The sequence below is a fragment of the Aptenodytes patagonicus genome, chromosome 20 (assembly GCF_965638725.1).
Source record: "Aptenodytes patagonicus chromosome 20, bAptPat1.pri.cur, whole genome shotgun sequence".
In the NCBI taxonomy this organism is placed as follows: domain Eukaryota; kingdom Metazoa; phylum Chordata; class Aves; order Sphenisciformes; family Spheniscidae; genus Aptenodytes; species Aptenodytes patagonicus.
Window position 1 is genome coordinate 2,426,898 of NC_134968.1, and position 13,676 is coordinate 2,440,573.

General features: G+C 53.5%; 1 protein-coding gene across 1 annotated transcript in view; it reads right to left on the bottom strand.

Annotated features, from left to right (window-relative positions):
* The window catches only part of SKAP1 (src kinase associated phosphoprotein 1), a 156,615-nt gene that overhangs the window by 20,787 nt on the left and 122,152 nt on the right, over positions 1-13,676 (bottom strand). Inside the window, exons 5-9 of the mRNA XM_076356627.1 lie at positions 8,643-8,723; positions 7,640-7,723; positions 6,018-6,142; positions 5,200-5,263; positions 4,251-4,415 (exon numbers count right to left, since the gene is read on the bottom strand). Coding sequence (XP_076212742.1) covers positions 4,251-4,415; positions 5,200-5,263; positions 6,018-6,142; positions 7,640-7,723; positions 8,643-8,723 — 519 coding nt within the window. The remainder of the gene's footprint in view (positions 1-4,250; positions 4,416-5,199; positions 5,264-6,017; positions 6,143-7,639; positions 7,724-8,642; positions 8,724-13,676) is intronic.

The window sequence follows — 13,676 nt, forward strand, 5'->3', positions numbered from 1 at the left end:
ATGGCACCAAATCCCCTAATCCCATCTTGGCACGAGATGGAGGGCAGTCAAACCATCTCCTGTGCCTGTGCGTCACAAAAACCCCAGAGCCATCCTCCAAAGCGGGGCGGCATCGGTCCCCCACCACTGTGGGTGACACCTGCACCCAGGGGCTCCCCACGGCCACCCCCACCTCCTATCCATGCTGTGCACACCCCTCCGGCTCGCATCCACGCCTGCATCCTGCAGGCACTGCTTCCATCCCGGAGCCAGGCTGTCCCCAGGAAACCTTTTCCCAGAGCCCTTCTCGCACCTCCCGGCACTCACACACGCTCCTTGGGAAGCGTCAGCCGGCGCTGGCGCAGGAAAACACGTGCCATGGAGGAAACGCTGCCGCTGGGTTTCCCAGATGAGCAAAGCTGCGTGAATCCTGCACACGGAGGGGGCTGGCAATGCCGGCTCCCTGCCTGGACGTGGTGCTGGGCAGCCGTGGGTGCCCCCATGATCCTGGGGAGACATTATCTGTCCTGCTTCCTCCCCACTTTCCTGGGAGCCAACCCCAGACTGCAGAGCTGGTCCCCCTGGCTGGCACAGCTAACGGGGAGTCACATTTACAGCCCCTAACGAGCTCAGGCAGCTCTGTGGGTCCCAGCCCCTCGCCCCATATAGAGCCGCCGCTCCCCCACGTCCTCGCTCTCCAGGAACCACGCGAGGCTGCCAAGCAGGGGCTGGGGAGGCTTTCCAGAGCAGCCCCCTCTCCTCGTCCCACCTTGGGCCATTTCATTCCGTATTTGATGGAATGGGGCATGTTCCAACCAGAAATCAAAGCCGTGGACCCCGTCCCTGTTTGCATCGCCCACCTGAGACGTTAGCTGGGCAGCTGACTGCTCCACGGCTTGGACAAGGTGCTCTGCTGTGTTTCAGTCCTCTGTGCCTCAGTTTCCCTTTCTTTTCAAAGCCTCTGCCCTGCTGACCACTCACTCTGTGCCTTTTGCAAAAGGTGCTTGGAGGAAAACCTCAGGCGATTGCCCGGTCCCTGCTCTGCCCGGCGTGCTCAGGGCTGGCCGCCCCGCAGCGAGCTCTTCGAGGCTGATGGGCTGTGAGGGCTGTGATGGGATTTTTCTCAGGAAAACGTGATGGGGAGGCAGCTGGCTGGTGTGGCTTCCCCTCGGCTGACAGCAGCCAGCTCTGCTCGCCCTCCTGCACCCCATCTTCTCCTGTAACGCTGCAGCAGGGCCAGGCACAGCCTCTCCCTGCCCGCAGCATGGGTGCAGATGCCCTGGGACGGCCATGGTGAAGGCACTAACCCTGGGGTGCCGGCACCGTGGTTTGTGCTGCGGCACGCTGGCCCCAGGCACCGTCCTTGCAGATTTTGAGCTGTGCGGTTCATGAACGGGGCCCGTGGGGACGTGACAAGCTCCCCTCCACGCCGCAGCCCTGCAGCCTGTTGCAGCCAGGCGCTTTTCTGAGTCAAGTCTGGAAGTGATGCTCTGCCTTCCCAGGGCCTGGGTGTTTGATTTCAGCCAATATCTGGATTTTATAGTGATGAATCAGAGGGAAACGCTGAAAAATGCATCTCCTGGGGGCTGTGCTGCTTCCCCCTATGCCACCTCCCTGTGTGGAGCATCACAACCTCGACCACACCACGCTCAGGAAAATGCTTTTACATCCCCGTGGGCAGCCCCGGGCACCCACACTCGGGGTCCAGAGCCCCACGGCAGCCCCCAGCCCCGGGCATGGCCAGGGAGCCAGTGGGCTATGCACCCCACCGCTGCACCGGAGCAGCCTGGGCGTTGCGCAGATTCTCAGAGGAGCTGTGTTTTAATGTAGCAATTTGATTCAATTTTCCACTCTATAAAATTACCCATCACTGCTCGTTGCTTCCTAACAGACACCTTCACTCTTAATTTAACAATCCTATCGAATTCTGCCAAGGAAATTGGAAAAATTTATCACCTGTGAAATTTTATTTTTCCTTGGTTGTATCTGTTTTTGTAAAACTTCATTAACAACGATGACTTGCTGAGGAAATTATCTCTTCATCTCCCCCCCCTTTCTTTTTTTCCCTCTCCCTCTTTCTCCCTCTATTTTCACTTGGGACATGAGGGAGGCAGCCGTGCCCAGAGGAGACCCCAGCTTGGATGGGGACTTTCCCTACGCTTGCTGGGGGGTCCTAAGGTGCGAAGGGCCGGGGGGGACGAGCTCGGGGCAGAGCAGACCTCTCCTACCTGCCCCTGAGCCCTGCAACTGGTTTCTCACCACTCGCACGCTGGGCATCTGCCCCTACAGCAACGTGCCACCAGCACCTACCTTCAACCAGGCAGGGAACTGGGGTGTGCGGGGGGCAAGAAACTTGTCCAGACGGGAGAGCTGTGGCTTTGCTTCCCGCTGGCCGCATCCTGCACGGTGTCCCGAGCTGCGTCCCTGCGTGTCGGTGCGATTCCAGCCGCGGGCTGCAGGCAGGATGCTTGATGGCCGGAGAACAGAGGCGATGTGGGCAGAGGCAGCTGTCCCGCAGCTCCTGCCTGCACCTCGGCTCGGTGCAGCCGTGACGCTGGGTGCAGGAGGCTTGGCTGAACCCCAGGGACAGCAGCCCCTGCACGGCAGCAAAGCCCCCGGGACGCCCACGCGCTGGGGCCGAAGGATACTGCAAAAGCCCTGCTAAAGCAATGGTGTTTGCAATGTTTGGGCTGGCTAGCAGCCTGAGACACAACCCCTAGGAACCTCTTAGCAAGCTTTTAAGAAGCTGGAATGGGCAGGACAGAAAGCCCAGTAAAAGCCCGTAATTAAAGGAAGGGTTTGGCTGGGATGTTCCCTCCTCCACCACGATGCTCTGCAGCCCCAGCATCAGGGCACCGATCCGTGCGTGGGAGCAGGAGTGCAACACCCGTGGGGACCGAGGGCGAACCTGGCTGGCAGGGTCGGCTGCAGCTCTTCAAGACACTGCATCCCGGAGCGGGGGCAACGGAGGGGGTCTGTCCCTAAATCAACCCTACGCAAGCTCCTAGCAGGATCACCATTAGCCACATGTGGAACAAACCTCGCATCTAATATCTGCTCTGTAGTTGGTGTTGGCAGCCGCAAGGCAGTGAGGAGTTGGGCACAGCTGCCAAAGCAGCCAGGGATGCTGAAAGCCCTCGGCCTGACAGACCGTCAGCGCTTCACACACACCAAGCCTGGGGACCACAGCGTGGAGGCTCCTGCTGAGCTCAGGGATCACTGTAGGTATGCCCGGAGGAAGAGAAAGCTGCTACCCAAAGAGCTGAGGATGTAAACAGAAGAAGGGAAGGTCAGGAAGGAAAGATGAGAGACGGACAGAGGCTGAGGCTTTGCTCAGGGTTCCACAGGCAGCCCCGGAGCCCCAGCTCCGCTCCTGGCAGCTGTCTGGATGCCACTTGCAAACCGCTGAGCAGAGATTTCCTTTGGCAGCAGTAACAAGACAAAGATCTCGGGCACCATAAAACTTTCTGGTGCATTTAATTTTTTTTTTTTAATCACTACAAATATAAAGTTCTGAAATAAATAAGAAGAAACAAGGACCTATTTTGCATCGCTGAACACAGACACCAAGGGACCCTGCTCTCGGGGACGGGGAGCAGAGCTGGGTGATCCCAACCTCAGCGCAGAGGCAGAACAGCTCACGGGTTTGAATAAGGCTCAGGTGACCCATTGACCAAGCCCTGGGGCATGTCACACCATGATTTCTGCTGTAACGGTAAGAAATGTTGCAGACCGTGTCACCCTCGCAGGCTGTTTGGTTCTGTGCCAGGAAGAGTGCTCCTGGCTCCTCTAACCGGCAGCCACCGCCCTGCTACCTCCAGACCTCGTGCACTGTTAGTGAACAAGCGCTAGTCTTTAATGCAGTTATTTTATCATCTCTTGGAAGGCCAGTAATTGTGTTACAGCCATGACTGCATGCCCAGAAGGGAGCATTTTCATCATCTAAAGTCTGATTTTCCAGGTAACACAGCCCAGAGATTCCACTCTTACCAAACTTAATATTACTCGAGCTGAACGGAGCACAACCTCTAAAAGCCGCCCCACCTGAATTTACAAACCCTCTGCCTCACCAGAACAGAAAGGGTTTGCTCTTGCGGTCCATCAACCAGTCTGAACAAAGAAACGGGGTCAAACCTTTGAGTTATGGGACTCAGCAGAGCCCAGGTTGTTCATTCCCATCAATGTGTGATGTGGCCAAGGTCTCCTGCCATGTTTGCAGGGCGAAGGCTAGGGGTTGGCGTGGGTTTTACCCTGCTTATTTGGTTGCTTACCTGGCAAAACCTCGTAGATGTCATCCTCTTCCATCTCAATGTTTGGCTCATCCTGATTCAGGGTAGCATTGTGGGATGCTGTGTTCGCAGAGTCAGAACTGTCCACATCATTGTAGGGCTCTTCTTCATCCTCCTCATCGTACGGGATGGTGAGGGAGCTCAGGTCTGGCAGGAGAGAGCAAAAGCATGGTGAAAAAGAGCAAATCAAAGTACCAGCTGGACGCTGGTACTTTCAGTGGGTTGAAATCAAGTAACAAAGCCTGTGCCACTGTACTTTGTGCTCACTGTGGACCTTGCAGGGAGTGAACTGTCCCCTCGCTTGGCCCGTGAGCACCCGGTGTAACGAAAATGGGACGGAAGCTGAGAATAGGCTAAAACAAAGGAAAACCCCAAGAAAGGACGGCAAACGCCAGAGAACAAAGCCAAATTCAACAAGTGCCTCAAGGATCTGAGCCTGACCCCATGCCTGGGCAGCTGCCTACGGTTTCCAGAGGGTTTCCGCATGCAGGGCTGGAGCCTTGTCTCAGTATCGCTGGTCTCAGACTGGAGCAACACCAGTGGAGCCAAACCTCATCCTTCATCAGCCGAGGACAGAACGGCAGATCTGCAACCCCAGCAGTGAGGAGCGATTCCCACCCTTTTCTTGTCCCGCTTGGTGACGGCTTGCAGCCTCTGAGAGACCACACAACTCTATCCTCTAAAAGCAGCCAAAAGCTCTCGAGTTGAAACCAAATGCCTGTGGGCTCCAAACAACCACCCGCTCGAAAGAGCAAGGCCCCAGAACCTCTCTTTTTGCTAAGAGGGGATGCTGGGACCCCAGCAAGGTCTCGGCAATGAGCACAAGCCCACCCGTTGCTGGAGGGAGCAGCCCAAGCTGGGTGGGAAGATGCTGCCAGGACCTGCCCAAACAAACAGGGCACTCTGGCTTGGACCAAGCTGCCAGACTCACCCTTCAGGAGGAACTGGATCTGATCCACCCAGTCTTCAGCCTCTGCTGGGCTTGGGGCTGTGAACTGGAGAGAGGTTCACCTGTTATTGTGCCGGGTCTTGTATGTAGGAAGAGGAAAAAGATTTGCGGCTAGAATAGGGGATGGAGAGCCTGGATCTGCCATTCTCTACCCTGTGACTTTGGGAAAGCAATTTCACTTCTTTATCTCCCTATTCCAAACAAGGAAACAGAAGCGGAACAAAGCTAGACTATCCCAGAGGAAGGCTGTCAAGCCTAATTCATTAAAATAATTCAGATGAAAACCACAATCCCCACCGAATATACTATACTGACTCCGAACCAAGACTCTACATCCAAAATCTCCCTGAAGCTCAGGAAGGCTCTCATCCACACTTTGTGGATTGGGCCAGGTTTTTCATTACGCCAGTTTTCAGGCTCCCCCCCGGATGCTCAACAAATTGAAGGTTTAAATTTAACCTGGCTCTGAACTGCTGATTTAAAAATGGGCTTTCCAAACCCAATCCTCTACTGCTTCTAACCCATGTTCTCACTTAATCCTTGTGCCCCACAAGTGCTAAAGAGAGCCCAGGATCACTCTTGTGCCAAGGGAAGGCCCGTGTCGAGATGACCTGCCAAGAAGGAGAAGCATCGGCACCTTCTGCAGTGCTGCTTGGTTTGTTTTACCAGGGGGTTTGGAGATTCGCAGCCTCCCTCACCCTGCAGGTCCAGCCTGCACCCCAGACCTGGGAGCGTGTGCTTTTCTCCCTAGTGCTCAAACCAGCACAGAAGGTCCGTGTCTTCCCTTCCCCCGTTCCTACCTCGTAGGTGCGTTTGCCAGGGCAGATTAACTCGAAACAGCATCTTTTTCGAGAGTCTTTGCGGAGATGGAAAGCCAGCCGGGCACTACAGTGCTCAATGGAGAAGGTGCCTTTAGGTTGCTTGCCTGGAAGAAGAGAAACATGCTAAAATTGGATTTGCATCTTTTTCTCAAGCTCGCAGTACTGCTGGGTGGTGCAGATGTCTGTTGCCCACGTAGGGAAACCGAGGTACACCACGTGTCAACGGGAAACGGCCAGAAAAAAACCTTCAGTCTAAGCATGTCCGCCCCCAGGAAATCCAAAGGGAATATCATAAAATCTTCATAAAGACACAGTAAAGAGGATGCCCTTTTAAGCCTCAAGAGATTGTGAACTGCCAGCAAAAGGTTGCCAGGGTCAGAAGGTTGCACGAGATGAGCCGGTTGTAATGAAGCAGAGACCACTGTGTACTTGGGGAAATATGATACCAATGATTATTCTGCTGGTAAGGCATTAACGGGCTGGCGTGCAGGAAGAAATACTTAGTGGGGCCTTTGAGAATTGGCCTACAGGTCTTGCCGAGGCACGCGCACGGCCGATGTCAGCCAGGGTGGAGAGAGGGAACTTCACTGCAGTCATCTGAGGCGTCTTTATTTACCCCGGCTCATTATTTCCGTATGAATCTTCTTGAGGAAGTGTGGGAGTACGATTCAGGCAGTTGCTCTTAACCTTTTTTTGATTTGCGGATCCTTAAAAAACTTCCAGGGGTGAGGTCAAGCCCTATATAAGGATTTCAGCCCATCGATAACAGGTTTGCTTTACCCTGTTGTCTTCTGGAGACCATTTGGAAGATGACAACTGCTCGTCCCCCACAGAAACAACCAAGTATCAACCCCTGGCTTCAACACCTACTTCTGCTAGCAGCTTGCTGGGAAAGCCCGAGGAGCTCATACCCCTGCGTATACCCTGCCAGGGTGAGAGGAGTTGGGAAGCTTGTTTGGAAACGAAAAGTGCTCAGGATCCTCAGACAATGGATGTGGAAGAAGGACGACGACCCAGCTTCCTCCCCACGACCCACTGGAGTTTAATCCTGTCCTAGCTGCAGACTTGGTCACTGTAAACCAGGGCTGTACGTGTGTATTTTGTAAGCCATTAGCATGCCGTGTTTCTGGATGGGTGGAACAGAGGAAGGCCATATATCTAATCACGCCAAACTCTGTTGGAGATATTAGCTGTCTGTTTACATGTACCTGATGGAGCATGACTGCAAAATATTTATATACACTGACACATGGATTATATACGGTCACTTAGGGGGTTAAAGCCCAGCTGATGGCTAATGGAAAACTTGGTACATCGTTTTATTTGCACACAGCTCTGTTCCTGTGTCTCTCTTCTCTTGTTCCATACCTATAAAGGTGTTTGGAGGAGGAAAAAAGGCAAGCTGAGATCTACCTTTCTAGGAGAACCTGCATCTTATGCCTCGATAGGGAATTACAACCTTCCCACGGTATATGCTTTTCTCTTGTCAGATATTAGCCTGTCCTTCAGCAAGGGCTCTCCCCTTCTCTTCTCCAGCCCTGTCCACGCCCTCAGCCACCACCCACAGTTCGGGGACCGGAGGCGGGTATCTCACCACTTACTTTTCTCATTGGCGTAGTAGTAAAAGGTCCTTCTGTTGAGGACACACCACCGCTTCTGCCACTCTGACCCGAAAAAGCTGTGCTCTAGGAAGAAAAGGACAGCAAAAGAGTAAAAAATATTAATTTCTGTTCTTTCATTGTATGCTTCAGATGAATATTTAGGGAAAAGAAGAATTTTTTTCCCAACAAAATCCTGCAGGTTTCTGGCACAAAATTCAGGCAAGCAAATTTAGATATAAAACCTCCACCAAGTAAGGGAGAACCAGCCCGTCCTACCAGGCTGAAGCGACTGCAAGCCTTCCCCAGCTCTCCAGGCAGGCTAGGCTGAGCTGAGCTGAGCTGAGCTGCTGTGACCCTTAGTCCTGCTAACTGGGAGGGAACACAACTTTGGGTTAAACCCCCCTAATTGAGGTTTAAGCAAATGTCTTTTACTCTGTAATTGGAGCAAGCTAAAACATGCACAGGGCCACTTATACAGCTCAGCTCATGGCCATGAGGAAAAAAGGGCTGTTCTTGCCTCATACCACCTGTCATACAGTAAATAAATCAAGATAAAATCTGAGTGATGAGGAAATAATTTGTAGCTTTCACAAGAGTCAGTAAAATCAAGATAAACCTGAGGCTGACTCACAGTCCTTATCTCAACTTGCTAATGTGTGCGATGCTACGAACTACCTTGTCTTCACCCGGATTTTATCCTCATTAGGTATTGCTCGTTAGAAGGGCACATCTTGCCTTAGAGGACTGGGCTGCTGCCTAATTCAATTTCTGGGTTTTAATCTTTGTGCAGTTTGATGATCTGCAAAAGAGAATAAATAAAGGCTGTGCCCTCCCTGTGTGTGTGATGCCTAAGAAAAGCCTGAAAGATTCTGCATGCGCCTACAGATAAACCTGCAGAAAAGATGTATTTTCCTGTTTGTTCTTCGTGTGAAAATCTGCATTCTTGGTAATTCTGAGGTGACATCCCCAAACCTTATCTTATGATGTACTTGTCAGGCCTTACCTCTGGACCTCTTCTCCAGATATCCTTGCTTCAAAATGTTCCCTGTGTCTTGAACAGGCTTCGGTGTGATTTCTTCCAGTCCTACAGAGAGCAAAGCAAAGCAAAGCTTTGGGATTTCCCATTCGCACAACCCCTCAGCACAACATTTTCGGCCCCTTTCTCTGCAGAAGAGGCTTGGGAAGGCAGACCAGCGGCTGGAGGTGGAAATCATGGTCTATCATGATCTCGCCAGCTACTCCCAATCCTGGTTGCAGGCTCCCAGAAGTCGTCCCCAAGGAAAGCAGGACCATGATTCACACGGCTACAGAGACCTGCCCTCAGCGGGCTGAGGCTGGTGCTGCTCTGGGGGTTGATGCTCAGCCCTTTACCCCCCAGCCAAGGCTCTCTGGGTCCCTGGGAGCCTTTGGCAGCAGGCAGGACCTGGTCAGGTTTACGGACTTGGAAAACACACTCCCCTTGTCCGATGTCTGGTCTAACTCAGACCACGGCACCTCGTTCCGGGCAGGCGACCGGACCCTGCGGCCACGGAGGGGCTCTGGCACTCGCTGCACGAGGTGACGGCCATATCTCATCCCCAAAACCAGCGGGGCCAGGACGTCCCCAAGCCATGGCTTGCTGCTGAGAAGGTCTCCCCCTCCTCTCCCGCTCATCTCCTGCCAACATAACTTGTACTAAGCACAATAAAAAATTACTAACTAAATGCCACTAATCACCTCCCCAGTGCCCAGCCTTGGCAGCCTTTTCAGTATGAATAAATTCCCAGAATCCCAGGTCACAAGAGCTGCTCTTGTTTTCTTAGCGTGTCTCGCTAACACCCAGCTCTCAGCCCAATCCATCCCCCCTGTCACCTCTCTCATTCACGGGCTATTTTCATTTTTGTGTTTTATAGTTTGCAAACTCTGGGCTCGCTATAAATTCTCCGCAAATGGGTCTCGGGGCAAACGGCAGACATGAAGACACACAAAGTTTGGGTTGGTGGAAAGGCTCCCCTACGTCTGTCTCCTCTGTTGGCTGGAAACCGGATCCTTCAAAGACCAAATCCTCGGCTTGTGCAAAGCTCTCTGAGGTGATTCAGATTAGGGGAAGCCCGGGATACTGTGAGATTGCCCCTCTGCAATGCCTGGAGGACACGGACAGCCCCTTCCCGCACAGAGAAATCTCATTTCTTTCCAGCACCTGCCCGGCACAAATGTGCTCAGGCTTTTCTCTAGCAACGCCGAGCATCTGACTTGTAAAGAGGCACATTGTCTTCTCAAATCCAAGCCCCGACCCCTTTTGCTAATGCAAATCTAAATGTCATTTTATGGGACATTTATAATTATGAAAATGGGACGGTGCTGCCGGATGCACAGGGAGACCCTGCGAGTATGAATATTACATTAATGTGCCCAACGCCAGCTCGCTGATCCCGCTGGCAGGAGCATAAAAAATGCTTGAGTGAAACTTTTATTTAGACGTTAAGAATCCAGGCCCCAGCGGGGTGACGGAGGCAGCCCCGGCGAGATCCCATCAGCGCGAGCGCTCGAATTGAATTACCCAGGGGGGAAGGCAGGAGCTGCGAGTGCTGCTTCGCTTATTTAATTTCATTTACTTTCAGTACATTATCAGCATGGGGCTTCCCTCTGCCCCCATTCCCCCAAGAAAACTGGCTGCGGAAATCGCCAGCGTGCAGGATGCTGCTGCCGCTTGAGCCGAGGCAGGGACGTGTCCGGCCATCCTGGTCCTCCTCGGGATGGGCTTTCTGCTCTTTCCTCAGCTGCCGAGAGAGATTCGAGGGAGCGCAAGGACCTTTCAAACACCACAAAGAGCAACCGAAGCGGGGAAGCAGGACGGACACGATGGGAGCCAGCAACAACCTCTTCCAGCTCCGCATCTTCTCTCTTCGCCCATCATTTCTTGGTGTTTGCCTGTAAGCAGGCAGGACCCCTGGGACAGCTACTGCCCTCTCAGTTATGCTTTGCCCTATTTGAGATCAATTTTCCACCTAAGCAGATCCCATGTTTCAGGCTATTTGTGGCCCTGGGTCCCAGGATCTGCCAGGCTGGCAGCTCCCTGGGGCCGGGGCACCTCTGCGGCATCGCCTCTGAAACACTGTCAGGAGTCCAATTCTCTCCCGCTCTGCAAGAGACACCGTGCCTCAGTTTCCCAGCAGGAAAATCAGAATGAAAGGAGACTCCCTTCTTCCTAAATACTCAGTGGCTGCTCAGACAAACTAATACAATTAAGGAGGGGTTGTGAGGGCTGATTCGATTGCACGGGGCTCTGGAAATTTTAAGTTTTACAGAATATGACATGAAGATGGCAGCTGTAACCTCTGTGTTGCACGCAGCCTCTCTAATGCAGCCCTGTTAACGCAGAGCCAGGAAGATTAAATCTGTGCGAGGTGGGTGAGCGTGGGGGACATGGTGCTCGGGGCTCTGCCTGGCTGCAGACAGGGCTGGGGCTACGTGGGGTGTCCCTGTTCCTCCCCGTGTCCCCAGCCTGCCCCTAACAACAATCCAGATGGCTTTTGCTAGCAGCAAATAGCTGAATTAACCTGCAAAGACAGTCCCTGGCGTTTTTTATTTCTTTAAACCATCCTAACGGACACCCAGAAGATCCAGAGAGGCCAGGTGGGAGCCCAGCCCCAGGAAGCTCTCCGGTCTCTAAGGGCAGAGGGTTTATTTGCCCAGGCAGCCTCTGCCAGACGCCTCTGCCCCAGGGCCACACAGCTGGCAGGTAAACCACAGCTCACCGCATCTTCTAGGACTCCAAGTGATGGAAAAGCCAGCCCGTCGCCTGGTCATCTGTTCCAACCACTAATGGCCATTCACCATTTATAAAAACAGAGAAAGAAAAGGCCTTAAATTCATCTGAGAGAGACATCTGTGCTCTCCCAGACACACGGCCCCTCTTTGGTTGCTCCTGGCACGGTGCGGCAGGGCTGCGGCTGTGTTTGGATGGTCTCAGTCGTCCCTTCCACCCTGACAGCTCCCCCAGCCCACCCTTTGCCCAGCAGACGGCTGGTACCGGCAGCGCTGCCCGGTGCCACCAGCACCTCAAACCCCTCGTGGCCTCTCCTCCATCCTCTGCAGCCTCTCAAGCCTGGCTCCCGAGGGAGCTGCTCACCCCCAAGGATTTTCCCCGCAGGTGAATTTCCCGATCCACGGGACACATCGCTCCATCTGGAGCCTCCCGCAGAAGGGCTGCACGTCGGCGGCACTGGGAACAGCTCTGTGCCGAAATCCTGGAGACCACTTTTCTGCAGAGGATAGAAAGCTGTAGCATTTCAGGAGTGGGAGAAAACTGGGGCCAAAGACCCACACCCACGGGTGCAGGAGCAGACACCAGCTCTTTCCTTTCCCCTCTTTATTGCACCTCAACCTTTACTGTGATTTGCATCCCCCAGGTGCTGCCCAAGGATGCTCTCAGCCTCGGAGTCTTCACTCCTACATCAGGCTGGCACAGGGGTGGACCCAGGTCACCCACCGAGCCTCTGGCTTTGCTGACCAAACGGCATCTTTTGGGCAAAGTTCCGAGGAGTTTGGCTGCTGAGTGCTGTGACCGTGCCACCCCGTCCTCGCCACGTCCTCAAGGACCTCTGGATTTCAGCTCTCGCCCCTTTGGTCTCTGAGTCATGCACACCAGCTGCACAAAATGTCACAGTAGCTGCAGCCAAACATGCCCGGGGGCCGCGTCGGTGCCCACGCTGTCACATCAACCGACTGTTCAAAGGGATGGAGCACGGAGGCACGACGGTTACAGCTAATTCCCCATCCTCCAGCTTATTCACCAAGCTCAAATGTGCCAAGAGCAGATTCTGCTCCCGGGGACTTCGCAGGGAACACCCACATACATTTCAAACCAGAGCACAATCGGCTGTGATTTCCCAAAGCCCTCCGTGGTGGCTGCGCTCTTTTTCCATTGAAGCTAATGAGAAAAAAAACAATCAGAAAGAGACAAACAACCCCTCCCACCGGCTTCAAAGCGAGATGGACTCAGGAAATGCTGAAAGCTTTTGGAAATCTCACCCGCCACCAAGGTCTGCCACGGCAAATGGGTCCGGGACGTGGCTGCTGGGGCTAATGGCGCTGATGGCCACTGCCGAGCGGCATTTGTGGGTCTATTCAAACACAAGTTTCATACATGCAAAAACAAGGAGCTGTTTGTGAGCCATGCTCCTTTCGGTCTCTGGTGGGAGAATAATGCTTCCCGTATTTAAACCGTTACCTTTTTCCAAGATCAAGAGGATTTTGAAAGCATCTCCGCTTCCTCACATCACGATCCACGCAGGGGCAGATCCTCCCCAAACCCTCTTCCCGGGTACCCTTAAGCAAAGTTACCAGCCAGATCTACCCCACGGTCCAGTCCCCCGTGGGAGGATGGAAGCGAGCTTGGCCCCGTGGATACAGGCTGGATACATCGGGCACAGCCAGGCAGGACCTTTTCAGTGCCACGCGGATGCTGCAGCCCGGCGAAGCAGCCAGCAACGGGCACGGACTGATGTCCCGACCAAACGGAGCAGGAGGAGAAAGGCCATGGTGGGAAGCAAGCCACAGTCCATCAGCGTGGTCCCCCTGGTCCCTGCCTCCTCGTCCCCTCGCTCCAGGTCACAGCGCATCTCCTCGGTGGCTCCCAGGCCCTCGGTGCCCCTCGGACACGCTTCTCTCGGCGCCTCGGGAACATCGACGAACCTTTCAGCGCCTTGGAAACGGCTGGGGATCATTTATAACGACGGGAACGAAATGAGCAACTATTTCAAAGAAAATGGGGAACTAAACAATTGTCAACATGGATCACATGAAATAGATCTTGTGCCAGAATAATTTTATTGCATGTTTTTGAGCAGGAAAATAAGAAAGTAGATGAAGAAAAGGCAAGGCAAGGCAGAGAAGATTTATTTGGGCTTCAGCCTGACTTTTCAGAAGAGGCTAGTAAGCAAAATTCAGAGTGTAGGCATCCACCCCAGGATAACTACCTAGATTGAAAGCCAGTCAGCAAGCAGGAGGCAGTTAAAAATCAATGGCAACAAATCATCGAGAGGAAATTATCAAC